The 17,381-nt window shown below is 50.4% G+C and overlaps 1 protein-coding gene across 3 annotated transcripts in view; it reads right to left on the bottom strand.

Annotated features, from left to right (window-relative positions):
• The window catches only part of PARN (poly(A)-specific ribonuclease), a 158,316-nt gene that overhangs the window by 93,816 nt on the left and 47,119 nt on the right, over window positions 1-17,381 (bottom strand). For all 3 annotated transcript variants that reach the window (XM_039491475.1, XM_039491473.1, XM_039491474.1), the window contains exon 20: window positions 15,286-15,372. In XM_039491475.1, coding sequence (XP_039347409.1) covers window positions 15,286-15,372 — 87 coding nt within the window. The remainder of the gene's footprint in view (window positions 1-15,285; window positions 15,373-17,381) is intronic.

Here is a 17,381-nt window from a genome sequence, read left to right as displayed (position 1 = left end):
GCCACATCATCTCTGGCCTGTTGTGTAATTGCGTAGTGAGTCGTGAATGTACGCATCAAGGACCATGTAGCCACCCTGCAAATTTCCTGGGTGGGGACTTGCGCCAGGAACACCGCCAAGGAGGCCTAGGCCCTGGTAAAGTGGGTGGTAATCGGTGGGGCAGGCACCCTCGCCAGGCCGTAATACTCCCAAATGCAGGATGTGATCCATGACGAGATGCGTTGAGAAGAGACAGGGAGACCTTTCATTCTGTCCACCACAGCCACAAAGAGTTGGATGGACTTCCGGAACCACTTAGTCCTCTCTATGTAGAAGGCTAGGGCCCTATGTACATTCAGAGAGTGCAGCCTGTGCTCCATATTGAAGGAGTGTGGCTTGGGATAAAACCCTGGGAGGAAGATGTCCTGGGCCCACGTGAAACTGGGAGACAACCTTAGGGAGAAAGACCGGGTGAGGTCTGAGTTGGACCTTGTCCTTATGAAAAACTGTGTAAGGGGCCTCAGACGTGACGGCCCTGAGCTCTGATACCTGTCTAGCTGAGGTAATTGCCGCGAGGAACGCGAACTTGTACGAGAGACAGAGCAGGGAACACGTCGCCAGTGGTTCAAATAGAGGGCCCGTAAGTCTGGAGAGGACTAGATTAAGGTCCCATGCTGGGACAGGCTGATGTGTCTGCAGGAAGAGCCTGTCCAGGCCTTGAGGAAATGACTGACTAGAGAATGTGTGAAGACCAAGAAGCCGTCTGTGCCCAGATGGAAGGTGGAGATGGCAGCTAAGTGGACCCTTATTGATGACAGGGACAGGTTTTGTTGTTTTAGGTGAAGGAGATAATCCAATATGAACAGTATGGGGGTGAGCAATGGCGACTGACTGCGTTGCTCAGCCCAGATAGAGAACCATTTCCACTTGGCAAGGCACGTTGCCCTGGTGGAGAGCTTTCTACTTCCAAAGACGACTTGTCTGAGTTGATCCAAGCAGGACAGCTCCGCAGTGTTTAGCCACGGAGCATCCAGACCATGAGGCGGAGCGACTCTAGATTTGAGTGCCGGAGTCAGCCATGGTCCTGTGTGATCAGATCTGGGACCAGCGGTAAAGCGAGCAGTATCACTGCGGACATTCCCAGGAGCAATGTGAACCAGTGCTGGTGCGGCCACGCCGGCGCTATCAATATGACTCGGGCCCAGTCCCCTGCGGATCTCGAGGAGCACCTTGTGGACAAGCAGAATTGGTGGAAAAGCATAGAGCAGGATGCCCCCCCCACAGGAGTAGGAAGGCATCCACACTGGACCCCGGACTGACTCATGAGCAGAATAGCTGACATTTCCTGTTGCCACGAGTGGCAAACAGGTCTATCTGGGGAGACCCCCCTGAGACAAAAGGTTGAGCTCACCACATCCGGCCGAAGGGACCACTCGTGGCCATGTAAGGTCTAACTGAGACTGTTCTGCACTCCTGGGAGGTATGATGCCTGCAGGTGGATCGAGTGCTCTACGCAGAAGTCCCACAGCGTGAGAGCTTCCCGACACAGGGGAGAGGAGCGTGCACCCCTGTTTGTGGATATAGAAAATCACAGAGGTGTTGTCCATGAGGACTGAGACGCACCTGCCTGCTATGTGGGGTTTGAAAGCGTGGCATGCCAGGCACGCCGCTCTCAGCTCTTTGACATTGATGTGCAGAGCAAGGTCCGCCTGAGACCAGAGGCCTTGAGTCCTGAAGTCCCCTAGATGAGCTCCCCAGCCCAGATATGAGGTGTCCGTCACCAATGAGAAAGAGGGCTGAAGGCTGGCAAAGGGCACTCCCGCACAAACCACTCAAGGGTTGAGACACCATAGGAGGGAGTCCAACACCGGGCAGGGCAGGGTTATGATGCTATCCAGAGCGTCTCGGGCTGGCCGATACACCGACACCAGCCAAGACTGGAGTGGGTGCAGTCTGAGTCTGGCATACTGTGCCACATAGGTGCACGCAGCCATGTGTCCCAGCACCTTTATGTAGTTCCTTGCTGTGGTCATGGGAAACTGTCTGAGGCCCCATACGATGTCCCCTAGTAAGCAAAACCTAGCTTCCAGGAGGTACGCCCTAGCTTGAGTTGAGTCTAGGACTGCGCCTATAAACTCTATTCTCTGCACCAGGGACAGAGTAGATTTAGCCTCATTTAGGAGGAGACCTAATTCGAGGAAGGTCCTTCTTATGAATTCGACCTGACCCTCCACTTGGGCTCTTGAGCGGCCCTTGATCAGCCAGTCATCGAGGTAAGGAAAAACCTATATCTGGCGCTTACGCAGGAACGCCACGACGACTGCCATGCATTTTGTGAATAATCAGGGAGCTGTCGACAGTCTGAACGGGAAGACAGCAAACTGATAGTCACCGCTACTCATCATGAATCTGAGGTAGTATCTGTGATGTGGGACTATTGCGATGTGAAAATACGCGTCCTTCAAGTTGAGGGTGGCTTACCAATCTCCTGGATACAGTGAGGGGATAATGGAGGTTAGCGAGACTATGCGAAACTCAAGTTTCTTTACAAACTTGTTGAGAAGCTGCAGGTCCAAGATAGGTCCGAGGCCCTCACTGGCCTTCAGTATGAGGAAATACCAGGAGTAAACTCCCTTGCCCTGTAGCTCCTGAGGAACCTTCTCCACTGCCCCCACCAAGAGGAGGGACTGCACTTCTTGAATTAGAAGTTGCTTGTGAGAGGGTCCCTGAAGAGGGACAAAGAAGGGGGTGGGAGGGCACAGAATTGGATGAAATATCCCCTCTCTACCGTGCAGATCACCCAGCGGTGTGAAGTAATTCAGGACCAGGCATGGTAGAAAGGGAATAGATGGGATGAGAAGGTACGAGGGGAAGGATCCAGAGTCTGTACTGGTGAGCCGTCCTCCACCGCACCTTCAAAAGGGTGGCCTAGGCCCCAGCGGAGGGTTGGGCTGGCCAGAGTTTTGCCCAGAAAAGGGATGTTGCCTCCTCCTACCACTCCTGTTTTGCCTAAGCTGAGCGTCCTGGTGGTTCTGTGGCTGGTAAAGCCAAGGGGCAGGCTGAGGCCTAAAATGTCTGCACTGGGTAGCTGGCATGTGGAGCCCCAGCCAGGGGCGGCTCCAGGCACCAGTGCAGCAAGCACGTGCCTAGGGTGGCAAGCTGCGGGGGTGGCCTGCTGGTTGCTGTGAGGGCAGTAGTCAGGCAATGTTTGGTGGCATGCCTGCGGGAGGTCCGCCGGTCCCACGGCCTCGGCGGTGGGTATGCCAAAGGTGCAGGACCGGCAGATCACCCGCAGAAACGCCGCCGAATCTGCGTCCCCAGCGGACTGCCCACAAGGATGCCGCCAAAGGCCACCTGAGTGCCATGGTTGGGGTGGCAAAAAGCCGCCCCTGGCCCCAGCGAGCACAGAGCAGCTCTAGAGTCCTTTAAACTGTGAAGTCTCCTATCTGTTTTTTCAGCGAACAGGGAGGATCCCTTGAAGGGAACATCCTGTATGGTCTGCTGGACCTCATGGGGCAGTCCAGAGACCTGTAGCCAGAAGCCTCGCCTCATCACCACCCCTGTGGCCAGCGTGCGCAAGGCTGCATCCGCCACATCCAGAGCTGCTTGCAGAGAGGCCCGGGAAACCAACTTCCCCTCCGCCACAAGTGCGGAGAACTCCCCCTGAGAGCCCTGAGGCAGGAGCTCCGCGAACTTAGCCATTGCCAAGCGAGTATTATGTCTATAGCAGCTCACAATGGCCTGCTGGTTGGCTATGCGGAGCTGCAGGCCCTCGGTCGAATACACCTTTCGGCCAAATAGGTCCAGCTTCTTGGCGTCCCTGTTTTTAGGGGTGGACCCTTGGAACCCCTGGTGCTCGCTGACTGGCCACATCAACCTCCAACGAGTCTGGGGGAAGGTGAGTATAAAAGGTGTTCGTACCCCTTCCAAGTATCAAGTGTCCTGTTGTGTCAATGGGATTTTACATTACAGTTTTATAGCACCAACTACACCCGTGAACAATACTGTTCTATTTAAATTGAAAGTTTATTGCATTGTTCATAGATATGAAAGTATAACCCCTACTGGCTATGACCTATGGCTGCAATACTTGCCATTAGTAAGGCCTGGTCTACACTACAGAGTTAGGCCAATGTAAGCCTTACTTCGACCTAACGCTGTAAGCATCTACAATACAATGTTGTTTCTGCCGATGTAAGTCGCCCACTACACCAACTTAACTCCACCTCAGCAAGAGGCATAGCACTTAGGTCAATGTACTTGGATTGAAGCAATGTCAGTGTATAAATAAATAAATAAATAATTGGAGATATACCTATCTCCTAGAACTGGAAGGGACCTTGAAAGGTCATCGAGTCCAGCCCCCTGCCTTCACTAGCAGGATCAAGTACTGATTTTTGCCCCAGATCCCTAAATGGTCCCCTCAAGGATTGAACTCAGAACCCTGGGTTTAGCAGGCCAATGCTCAAACCACTGAGCTATCCCTCCCCTCCTGCACTGCATTACTTACATCAGACCCAGGCAGCGGGGCTCTGGCTGTCAGCCCTTCACAATGTCCTATGCTGACAGTTAAATCAGTGAAAGCGCTCCTGCTGAGGATGTGCACCACCGACAGAAGGAACTAGTGTGGACATGCTAAACCAATTTCATCACTGCAGTGACTGTATGTCAACATAACTTAAGTTGACTTAATTTTGTAGTGTAGACTTGCCCTAAACGTTAAAGGGAGGTATGTGAATTAGGGAGAATAATTCTACATAAGGGTTTTGGTGGCTTCTAAGCTGATGCTTTTTCTAGTAAGAATAAAGTTCACAAGCAAAATAAGACGGTTACTCACCATAGTAACTGTTGTTCTTCGAGATGTGTTGCTCCTATCCATTCCAGTTAGGTGTGCGTGCCGCGCGTGCACGGCATCTCGGAACTTTTTTTACCCTAGCAACTCCGGCGGGCCGGCTGGCGCCCCCTGGAGTGGCGCCGGTATGGCGCCTGTTATATACCCCAGCCGGCCCGTCCGCTCCTCAGTTCCTTCTTGCTGGCTACTCCGACAGTGGGGAAGGAGGGCGGGTCTGGAATAGATAGGAGCAACACATCTCGAAGAACAACAGTTACTACGGTGAGTAACCGTCTTTTCTTCTTCGAGTGATTGCTCCTATGCATTCCAGTTAGGTGATTACCAAGCCTTACCTAGGCGGTGGGGTCGGAGTGAGACGTGGCAGAGTGTAATACCGCGGAGCCGAAGGCTGCGTCGTCTCGAGACTGCTGCACCAACGCGTAGTGGGAGGCGAAGGTGTGGACCGAAGACCAGGTGGCCGCTCGACAGATGTCCTGGATGGGGACATGAGCCAGGAAGGCGGCCGACGAGGCGTGCGCTCTCGTGGAGTGTGCAGTGAGGGGGCATGGCGGCACGCGAGCCAGCTCGTAGCAGGTCCGGATACACGCAGTGACCCAGGAGGAAATCCGTTGAGAGGATATCGGCTCGCATTTCATGCGGTCAGCAACCGCTACGAATAGCTGGGGCGAGCGCTGGAAGGGCTTAGTCCGCTCGATGTAGAAAGCAAGCGCCCTGCGGACGTCGAGGGAGTGCAGCTGTTGTTCCCGAGGCGAGGCATGCGGCTTCGGGAAGAACACCGGGAGGAAGATCTCCTGGTTGAGGTGGAAGGCTGACACCACCTTTGGGAGGAAGGCCGGATGTGGTCGAAGCTGCACCTTGTCCGCGTGGAAGACGGTGTATGGCGGACTAACCATCAAAGCGCGGAGCTCAGAGACTCGCCTCGCTGATGTAATGGCGACGAGGAAGGCCGTCTTCCAGGAGAGGTAGAGCAGGGAGCACGTGGCTAAGGGCTCGAAAGGAGGACCCATCAGCTTGGCCAGCACGAGGTTCAAATCCCAGGTCGGGGCAGGGCGCCGCACCGGCAGGTACAAGCGGTCCAGGCCTTTGAGGAAGCGGGAAACCATCTGGTTAGAGAAGATGGACCGACCTTCCACGGATGGACGAAAGGCGGCACTGCTGCCAGGTGAACTCTCAAGGAGGAGACCGCAAGACCTTGCTCCTTAAGGTACCAGAGGTAGTCCAGGATGGTAGGGACAGGGACGACGAAGGGATTGAGGCCTCGCTGGTCACACCAGAGCGCGAACCGCTTCCATTTCGCCAGATAGGTGGAGCGAGTGGAAGGCTTTCTGCTCTCTAGCAGGACTTGCTGAACTGCAGCGGAACAGCCCCTCTCCGCGTGGGTCAACCACTCAGGTACCAAGCTGTAAGATGGAGGGACTGCAGGTTCGGATGGCGGAGTCTGCCGAAGTCCTGGGTGATGAGGTCCGGCCACAACGGAAGGAGGATGGGATCCCGAACGGAGAGCTCGAGCAGCAGGGAGTACCAATGCTGCCTCGGCCAGGCCGGAGCTACGAGAATGACGGTGGCTCTGTCCCTCCGAAGCTTCTGTAAGACTCGATGGACGAGCGGGAACGGAGGGAAGGCATAGAGGAGGTGATCCTTCCAGGAATACAGGAAGGCGTCCGACAGGGATCCTGGCGCGTGACCCCGGAACGAGCAGAACAGGTGGCACTTCCTGTTCGCCTTGGATGCGAATAGGTCTACTTGGGGAAACCCCCACCTGCGGAAGATTGTGTGCACGACGTCGGGACGGAGAGACCACTCGTGGGAGAAGAAAGACCTGCTGAGATGATCAGCCAGCGTGTTCTGTACTCCCGGAAGAAAGGACGCTTCTAGGTGAATGGAGTGGGTCACGCAGAAGCCCCACAGGAGCATCGCCTCCTTGCAGAGGAGGGAAGAGCGGGCTCCGCCCTGCTTGTTCACGTAGAACATTGCTGATGTATTGTCCGTGAACACTGTCACACAGCGGCCTTGCAGGTGGGTGCAGAAGGTGCAACAGGCCAGACGGATCGCTCGCAGCTCGCGGACATTGATGTGCAGGGCGAGCTCCTGGGGCGACCACAGGCCTTGGGTGTGAAGATCGCCCAGGTGAGCTCCCCAACCGAGCGCTGAGGCATCCGTGGTCAGAGTGGCGGACGGGCGAGGAGGATGGAACGGTACTCCCGCACAGACACGCTCCGGGTCTAGCCACCAGCTGAGGGACTCGAGGGTTGGCCTGGAGACTGTGACCACCATATCGATGGGATCTCGATGCGGCCGGTACACCGACGCAAGCCAAGTCTGGAATGGGCGGAGGTGAAGCCGCGCATAGGCGGTGACGTACGTGCATGATGCCATGTGGCCCAGGAGGCGGAGGCAGGAGCGCACCATCGTAGTTGGGAAGGAGACGAGGTCCCGGATGAGGGAGACCATCGTCTGATGTCGAGATTGCGGTAGGCAAGCCCGGGCCAACGAGGAGTCGAGGACCGCTCCAATGAACTCTACCCGCTGCGACGGGATCAAGGTGGACTTCTCGGTGTTGATGAGAAGACCGAGTCGTCGGAAGAGGGACAGTATGTCTGTCAACTGGGCCATCACCAGCTGTCGAGACTGTCCGCGAACCAGCCAGTCGTCGAGATACGGGTAGACATGTATCCGACGACGGCGGAGGGCTGCGGCAACCACCGCCATGCATTTGGTAAATACCCTCGGTGCGGTGGAAAGCCCGAACGGCAACACGGCGAACTGGTAGTGGGCGTTGTTGACCACAAACCGGAGGTAACGTCGATGGGGAGGATAGATCGCGACATGGAAGTAGGCGTCCTTCATGTTGAGGGCGGCAAACCAGTCTCCCGGATCCAGAGAGGGAATGATGGTCCCCAGGGTGACCATGCGAAACTTGGGCTTGAGCAGGTACTTGTTCAGCTCGCGAAGGTCCAGGATAGGACGTAGCCCCCCTTTCGCTTTGGGGATGAGAAAATAACGAGAGTAGAATCCCCTGCCCCGCCTGTCTTGAGGCACTGCTTCTATGGCACCCACGCTCAACAGAGTCTGAACCTCTTGTAAGAGGACTTGCTCGTGAGAGGGGTCCCTGAAGAGGGACAGGGAGGGTGGGTGGGAAGGCGGGGGTGAAACAAATTGAAGGCGGTATCCCGACTGGACTGTTTGAAGCACCCAGTTGTCTGTTGTTAATTGGGACCACGCCGAAAAGAAATGGGAAAGGCGGTTGTAAAATAAAGGGGAAGGATCTGGTAGGGAGAGTGATGGGCCGTCCTTGAGCGTCCCATCAAAAGGCCTGCTTGGCCCCCTGAGGGGCCTTGGAAGAGGCCTGGCCCTGGCTACGCCGATTGCCGGAAGGACGACGGCGATTTTGAGCCGGTCGCCGGCTGTTGTACGGCCGATAGCATTGCTGGTAGAAGGGCCGGGAGGGTTGCTGCCGGAAGGACCTGCGCTGTGTCGCCGGCGTGTGCATCCCTAGGGTGCGGATGGCAACGCGACCGTCCTTTAGGGTCTGGACCCGGGAATCCATCTTCTCGGAGAAGAGACCCTGCGTGTCAAAGGGCAGGTCCTGCAGTGTATATTGCACCTCTGGTGGCAGGGTGGAGGACTGCAGCCAGGCAATGCGCCGCATCGACACGCCGGAGGCTAAGGTCCGAGCTCCGGAGTCCGCAGCGTCGAGGGCGGCCGTGATGGAGGACCTAGATGATCTCCTTCCCTCGTCCAACATCGCCGTGAACTCCTGGAGGGAGGCTGATGGCAGGAGCTCTGTGAACTTCGCCAGGGACGTCATGATGTCATAGACGTACCTGGCGAGGAGGACCATCTGGTTGGCGATGCGCATCTGTAGGCCGCCTGCCGAGTAGACCTTGCGGCCTAGCAGGTCCATGCGCCGGGCGTCCTTGGACTTAGGCGCAGGTTGACCATGCCTCTCGCGGTCGTTAACCGATTGCACGACCAGCGAGTCCGGGGTCAGGTGGGTATAAAGATACTCATAGCCCGTAGGGGGAACTGAGTATTTACGCTCAACCCCGTGGGAGGGATGGATGCGGGTGTTTGCCAGAGCGTGGTGGCGTTTTTCTGGATCGTCTTCACAAAGGGCAACGCCACGCGCACGGGAGCGTCCGCGCCCACCACGTTGGTAATGGGGTCCTCGTCCTCCTGGACCTCCGCTACTGGGAGATCCATGGCCGTCGCCACCCGGCGAAGCAGATCCTGGTGGGCCTTCAGGTCAATGGGCAGCGGTTCCTTGGCTGAAGCACCGGCCACCGCCTCGTCCGGGGAGGATGATGAGGACAAGCCCTGCACGACGGCCTCCGCCGCAGGGGCTGCTGACTGCGCCTCGGCTGGGTCGTGCTGCATGGAGGACTGGTGGTCCGGTGGAACGGAGGGCTCGCGTCGAGGTGAAGGAGCCGGACGGCTAACCGTTGCCTCGGGGACCCTGAGCTCGGAGGCCGAGTCTCTCGGGGGAAACGGTACGCCCTGCCTTTCATACTGGGCCCAGAGAACCCAGAAGCCCCACCATTGAGACCCCTGAGGTTCGCCGTGTGGGGTCGGTGGCAGGTGTGCGATGCTGTCAGCGCCGGAGACCACCGATGCTGGGCGGGATGGCCAAGGAGGTGCTGAGGCGCTGACTGATTGTACCGCCAAAGGCGGCAGTCTGTCCGCAGACGGTGCCGAGGAATGGTGCGTGTACATCTGGTACCGGGACGGTGACCGAGACCGTTGGCCACCGCGGTGCCGGGAACTCGACCGGTGCCGGGAGCTTGACTGGGAGCGGGATCTGCGGTGCCGGGAGTGGCTGCGAGAGTCGCGGTGCCGGGAACGGTGCCGGGACTGAGACCTCCGGCGGTGCCGACGCGACGGCGATCGGGACCTGGATCGGTGCCGGGAGTGCGACCGGTACCGGGATGACGAACGGTACCGGGACTCCGACCGGCGTCGGGATGGCGACCGGTACCGGGACGGCGAGCGGTGCCGAGATCGGGATCGGCGAGATGGCGACCTTCGTCGGGACCGAGAGCGTGACCGGGAGCGTCGTTTGTGCCGGCGGTCCGCGGAGGGCGGCCGGATCATCATCGCCGGCTTTCCTACGGACGCGACAGCCCGCACCGGCGGTGCCGGGGGCCGGAGGCTCGGTGCCTCTACGAGCTGTATCAGCTCACGCGCCGCGGAGAATGTCTCCGGCATCGACGGCAGTCGTGGCTCAACCGCGAACGGTGCCGGGGAGCGTGGCGGTGCCGGACTCAACGGCCCTTGCGTCGCCGGAGTCAACCGCCCGGTGCCCGCCTGGTGCACGGCCACCGCGGGAGTCGCAGGTGGCGCGATAGGCTTGGCTGAGTCCTCAGCGCGGGACTTAGCGATCGCCTTTGCCAGCCTCCGCTTCCTAGCAGGCGAAAGGGAGCGGTGCCGGGTTTTCACAGTTGCTGGCTGAGGCTGCGGCACCGCGGTGCCGGAGCGGCTCGGAGCAGCCGGTGCGCTCTGCACCGATGAGGCTCTCGGTGCCGGCGCGGCCGGTGCCGGGGGCCGTAGCGACGCCTCCATGAGGAGCTGCTTAAGTCTATTGTCCCGCTCCTTACGCGTTCTCGGCTTGAAGGCAGAACAGATCGGACACTTGTCTGTGCGATGACCTTCGCCGAGGCAACAAAGACAGGCGTCGTGCGGGTCCCCGATCGGCATAGGCCTCTGGCAGATTGCGCAGGGCTTAAAGCCCGGTGCCTTGGGCATGAGCCCGCACCGGGGGAGGAAAGGGAGGGGAAACCCCCCTAACCTTATCACTAAAACCTAACTAACTAACTATAACAACTAACTACACGTACTATGAACTAACTATATACAAAAAACCTTTAGCGAGAGCTAGGGTAGTGGAGGACAGAGAGCACTCCACAGTTCCAACTGGCCGTCACGGGCGGTAAGAAGGAACTGAGGAGCGGACGGGCCGGCTGGGGTATATAACAGGCGCCATACCGGCGCCACTCCAGGGGGCGCCAGCCGGCCCGCCGGAGTTGCTAGGGTAAAAAAAGTTCTGAGATGCCGTGCACGCGCGGCGCGCACACCTAACTGGAATGCATAGGAGCAATCACTCGAAGAAGAACCTGTGCTTTAGTCTCTGAGAAACTAGAAAGTAAAGTCCTGGTTAGCTATGTACTGTTCAGCAACCTGGAATACCAGCTTGTAGAAATTTCTACAGATTTTATAGTACTCCAATTCAGGCAGTCAGGAATACAAAGGCCCACCCAGTGGTATACTGGCAGTGCCTTATGGTATAACTTAGGTGAAATAAAGGGAACACAGCCAGGCTCCTGGTTTGTGTTCTATATATACACACTCTAAGGCCTGGAACCTAGAGAAACAGAGGTGAACTTCTCAACTCCACATGAAAAGCAGTGCATAATTTCACCACCACAAACCTTGGGGTAGCATGAAATCTTTTGGTGTAGGATCACATTCCTACCCTTTAACGAACATTGCCATTGCATGAGCAAGACCAAGGACCACCCAAACTTACTAGCATGAACTATCTCTTAACAATATCTTCTGGATGTTGACTGAACATCCTTGTAGCTACTACAACAATTGCTTATCTGGAGCAAATGTAGTTTTAAATGTAGTTTAAAGGAGTCAGCACCACGTGAATACTCAGCTATCTGTGGACTATTGGCAAGTGCTCTCTGAACCACAGAACATACTATGGGAACTGCTAGGCTACAGATGAGAGGAAGGAAGGCTTTAGTAGAACCCAAGGTCAAGGGAAATACATAGTTACAAGCTTAAATCTTCCAAGAAACATTCCTGGACCCCTGGGTCCTGATTTTAACTAACACATAGCGCTTTAAGAAGTGTCAAGATGATACAAGAACTTAACATTGATCAAATATGTTGTAGGGGTTTCACAGTAAATACCCAGTCTAGCAGCCTTGACTTTCAATTTCATTTTAATCGATTTATATAATACCGAGTCTCAAGTTGGTCAGCTACTCATTTACAACTTATGTTGCCATAAGTTTTATGGCCATGCTGCTTCAATAGAAAGAATTCATAACAAAGCCTGCTTTTAAAGAAAACACTTTTGACTAAGATGTTTGGGAGGGAAAAAAACCAAGAAGTGTGCAGTTTATCCTTTACCAAAAGGTATTTTGATTTGGACTCTGATTACAAAAAAAGCAAACATTCCCTAGTTAAAAATGTTTCAAAACTACTACAAAGACTGATGCCGAAGAGCACGAGTCATCAGAAACATTTTTCAGGAAGTATATTTTTCAAGCATTTCATTCTTAAAAAAGCAAGAAATATCAAGGCAAAAAACCTAGATTATACAAGTATTTCAGGAAGACAAGACAGATCATCCAGGATCTAACTTTGTATGATATATGTAACAATTTTATACACTTTCAATAGAATTCTATAAACAAATAAGTGTATCTGAACACTCATGCAAAAAAATAATATAATATAAAATATAATATAATAAAATAAATAATATATGGAGATATACCTATCTCAGAACTGGAAGGGACCCTGAATGCTAATTTTCAGTAAGTCTTCAAATACTGTGGAAGTTCCACAGGACTGACAAAGCAAATGTTGTGACAATATTTTTGAAAAGGTAATGGGATGACCCAGGCAATAACAGGTCTATCAGCATGATATTGACCTTTGCCAAACTAACAGAAAGGATAATAAAAAATTAATAGTTAATAATAGAATTAAAAAAGAAAAAAAGGCAGCTAATATAATACCAATCAGAGGTTTATGGAAAATAGATTGTGTAACCTGATATGTTCTTTATGAGATTAAAAGTTTGATTGATAAAGATAATAGTATCCATCTAATATAGACTTCTGTAAGGCATTTGACTTGGTACTGCATGATATTTTGGTTAAAAACTTGAATGACTCAAAATAAACATTAGCACAAACTAAATGGATTAAAAACTGGCTATCAGGTCTCAAAATTTTAAATAGGGAATCATCAGTAATTGGGTGGGTTTCCAACAGTGTCCTGAGAGGACTTATGTTATTTTTTATATCTTTGCCTTATGCTATTTAACATTTTTTCCCTGTGACCTAGAATTAAAAGTCATGCCTGATAAAGTTGCCAGACGGCGAAGACGGGGGGAGTAGTAAATAACAGAGGACAGGTCACTCACATAGAGCAATCTGGATCACTTGGTAAACTGGGCAAAAGCAAACAATGTGCATTTCAATAAAGCCAAATGTAAGGTCATACATCTAAGGCCTACGCTACACTAGCGGGGGGGGGGGGGGGTTCGAACTAAGATACGTAGCTGAAGTCAAAGTATCTTAGCTCAACTTACCTGGCTGTCATCACGGCGGCGAGTCGACTGCCGCGGCTCCCCCGTCGACTCCGCTTACTCCTCCTGTCGAGGTGGAGTACGGGTGTCGATTAGCGAATCGATTTATTGCGTCCAGACTAGACGCGATAAATCGATCCCTGATACATCGAACACTACCCGCCAATCCGGCGGGTAATACAGACGTACCCTAGGAATAAAGAATGCAAGCCATCCTTTAAGGATGAGGGACTCTATCTTGGGAAACAGCGACTCTGAAATGGACTTGAGAGTCATGGCAGATCGTCAGCTAAATATGAGTTCCCAGTGCAACGCTGTGGCCAAAAGGGCTAATGTGATCCATTGATGTACAAACAAGGGAATACTGAATAGGAATAAATTATCGCTGCTGTATTTGGCACTGGTGCTAGCACTGCTGGAATATTGTGTCCAGTTATGGTGTCCACAATTCAAGAAAGATGTTGAAAAATGGGTAAGGGTTCAGAGAAGAGCTACAATAATGATTAACGGATTGGAAAAACTTGTCTTATTGAAAAAACTCAAGGGGCTCAATCTATTTAGCTTATCAAACAGAAGATTGAAGATTAACTTGATCACAGTCTCTAAATACCTATTAGGGAACAGAAACTTGACAATGAAAGGATCTTCCATCTAGCAGACAAGGCATAACAAGATCCAATGGCTGCAGGTTGACAATGGGCAGGTTTAGATTGGAAATAAGGTACAATATTTTTTTTTAAATCAGTGGGAGGCAATTAACTATTGGAATTTACCAAGGGCTGTGCAGGATTCTCTCTCTCTGGAAACTTAGATCAAGATAGGATGTTTTTCTAGAACATATGTTCTAATACAAGCAGGAGTTAATTCAGGGGAGTCTTATGGTCTGTGTTACACAGATAGTCAGATTTGATTATCACAAGTGTTCCCTCTGCTTTATAATCTAACAATGAACATGAAGCTCCAAATGAAGCTTTGGATAATGAAGGTTGTGCTATATATACACACTATACATAGTGAATAAATAGTTGGTATGAAGGTTGTTCCCATTCTCCCTATTGTTCCGTATTCCAAAACATCCAGACTATCATATGTAGGATACGCAGCTCTGTCTTTTCAAAACACATGCAGCCAAGAACCCATGGACAAGCACACCAGGATTGAAGTATGAGCTCCACTGCACAGAACCCTGCTGAGCAGTTGCTAATAGCCCCCTGATTAATGACTACTAGCTTTATTGAATTTCAACCTCACCAGACCTGGCCATCCCTCACCATGACTTTTACCTTCACTCCTTTCCCATCTCAATTACATCTTGCCTTCTTTGCTCAAAACAACTCTATTTTTCCTCTTCCCATTCTCACATCAGAATACATAAAACTTCTGCTGGAGGCAGGGAAGGCTGACTTCTGATTTGCAATATCCTTTCATCCAAATCCTGCACTTCTGCTGACTTCAGCTTTCATGTTGAGGATTTCAGCAACTCTACTCTCATTTCCTTATTCAATTCTTGGCTAGATCAATCTACTTAATCACTGTCTTGGCCACTCTTAACCTTGCCTTCACCAGGCAATGCTCCCTCCTCAAATATCACTCATCTACTGTATTCAGATTACTACTTTTTCCTTATTTAGTACTGTACACTTTCCCCCTCTGTCTCATTCCTTCCATAATCTTCAATCCACTGATTAAAGACTTCTTTGCTCCTCTTAGCCACCTCCTTCCCTCCTTAACTGAAGTGCACCTTACCTCAACATTCTCCTTCCCTTCACTGACACTATGATCACCATCATCCTCTTCTCCATAATCCTTACTCCTTTCCCTCCACTCAGTTCATTCCACAAATTCCCCAAACCCTGGGTCAACTTTCACATCTACTTCTCCCTTTCTCCCCCAATGCTGCAGAGTACATCTTGAAAAACCTAAGGCCCACAAGGATGATATAGCTAGATGTCCAACACCCATGAAACAAATATGCTATAGGCTAATCATGATTTAGCATTGTCTACTCTAACAGCTGAACAGTCTACAATCATGGTTAAAGGGTACAGACAGATCTGTTCAAGACCACGATTATCAAAAGCAGGACAGTTTCCTAGGCAGACAGGGACCGAGATGCATTACTTACCAAAGGCACTGAAAAGCTGGTAAAGATCACTAGTCTTCCACTCTTTGGGAAATGTAACATGAAGAACATGGTCTCGTTTTGGCTGCACTGCAAGATAAGAATGCATTTAATAATGCTGTCAGGTATTCATATAGGTTTGAATTGTTCAGTGTATCAGAAAGAACTAAAATGTATACTTGAACTGCTAGAGTGGCAACTACTCATTACAGAAAACTGGTGCATGATTTTCAGAACTGCATGCAGTTACTAACTGAAGTGAGTTACAATTACTGTAATTATGCATGAAAATTACTACTTAAAATCACACTGGCTCATTTGTATATGCATTTGAAGCAACTGTGCATGAAGCAGTAACTGCTCACAAATTGCGTACATGCCTTTTTTACCCAGCATTGTTCATATGTAATTATGAAAATCCAGTCTTACATCTCTTTTGCACCAAATTCAAGGAAACGAAACTTGCTGTAAAACCGTTCTTAATTATGTTTTCACACAGTACCAAATACAAATTAGAATATAAAACAATCCTCCTCCTCCTCATGTGATTTATCCCATTCACGTTAAAATTGGGAAACAAATGACCTGTTTCCTTATACTACTGATAGAGGGGAAGGACACAAGTAGGATGGAAAAGTTAACTGTATGCCAGGAACCCTAGGCATGCAGTGAAAATAATTTACTGAAAGCCAAATAAAAGACAAAGGGAAAATGCAGGATTTGGCTGAACATACAGCTTTCACAGCACTCCCTCCATAAACTTATTGAATTTGTGCATGACTGTAATGAAAGCAACTTTGTTTAATTCTTGGATACTCACATTCTGTTATTTCCTTATCCATTAAAAGAGAAAAGAATGGGATACTAATACTTTAAGGTGCAGGTAATTTATACTATTTGTCACTTTTATACATACAAAACATCCAGAATTTATCCTCTGTGGCTTATGTCCTTGATGTAAGAATTACTGGACATTGCCTCATTCTGTTTTACTTTGTTCATTCCTTGCTACCCAATGTCAATCTGTCTACTCTGGCCCTCAAAAGAGATCAGGGAATTTGTCTGGAATGCCTACTATTGGGACAACCGCAAGTGGCAAATATAATCCACTGATGCCAACATTCTCCCTGATGTCTGCTGCTTCCTTCCAAATCCATATAACCCTAGGATTTAATCTAAAGTAATATTTTGGATTGCTCCAAGTTGTTCGGGAGAACACACATTACTTAACCATCATAGACGTTGGTTTAAACCAAGAATGTAAAGTTGAATGCAATTCCCACCACTGCAAAACTGTGCTAAGGAAGCAGCTTAGCATTTCTAGTATACTCTCCATGAGTACCTTACTAAAAATTATTATTAAGAATTCCTTATAAATCTGGGATTTTTTTTTAAAAGAAGAATGAGTACTTTAATTTTAAAATTCAACTTCGTTTTGGTCTGTACAGTATTTTGCAATGTACAAGCAGTTTCATATTTTAAGCTTTTGCTCTGTCAACTTTCAGAACTGCTGCTTATACAAGATTTCACCCACTGATTTCAGTGGAGTTACAATTGATTTATGCCAGTTAAATTCGATAATTAGACTGTTACACTGAACACCAAAAATGAACAGTGTGGGTAGTGCTTGGTGTCATAAGTAGTGTCAGCAATTTCAATTTGTGGCATACTCATCTTAGCCTAAGATTTGTATGAAAACAGTAACTGTTTTTAAAGACACCTACCCTGCTGCTCTCCCTCAATTCAATCAGCTCTGTATAAAAAAATCCATCATTTCTACGGAAACTACTGAGATGATGATAGCTTCAGGTGGGACATAAATGGGGTAATTCAGCCTTTCAGAATAAGATTTTAATATTTATAGAAATGTATTTGATAATAAAGAAAATGCACTCCAATGAAGTTTTTGTAAAAAAATATTTAATTTATGCACTCCATTATGTGTTAGTATCTTGGAAACCAATCAATAGATCAAAGATCACCAGACAAAAAAGGTAATTTGAATTAAATACACTTATGCTAAAGCTGCAGATATAATAAAAAATATTGCCCTGACAAGTGTAACTCTACTATAAAGGAAAAGCACAAAACTGTACACT

The sequence above is a fragment of the Mauremys reevesii genome, linkage group 10, assembly GCF_016161935.1.
Source record: "Mauremys reevesii isolate NIE-2019 linkage group 10, ASM1616193v1, whole genome shotgun sequence".
NCBI classification, from domain to species: Eukaryota; Metazoa; Chordata; order Testudines; family Geoemydidae; genus Mauremys; species Mauremys reevesii.
Note: the sequence above shows the minus strand (reverse complement) of the source record. Positions and strands in the feature narration are given on the sequence as shown.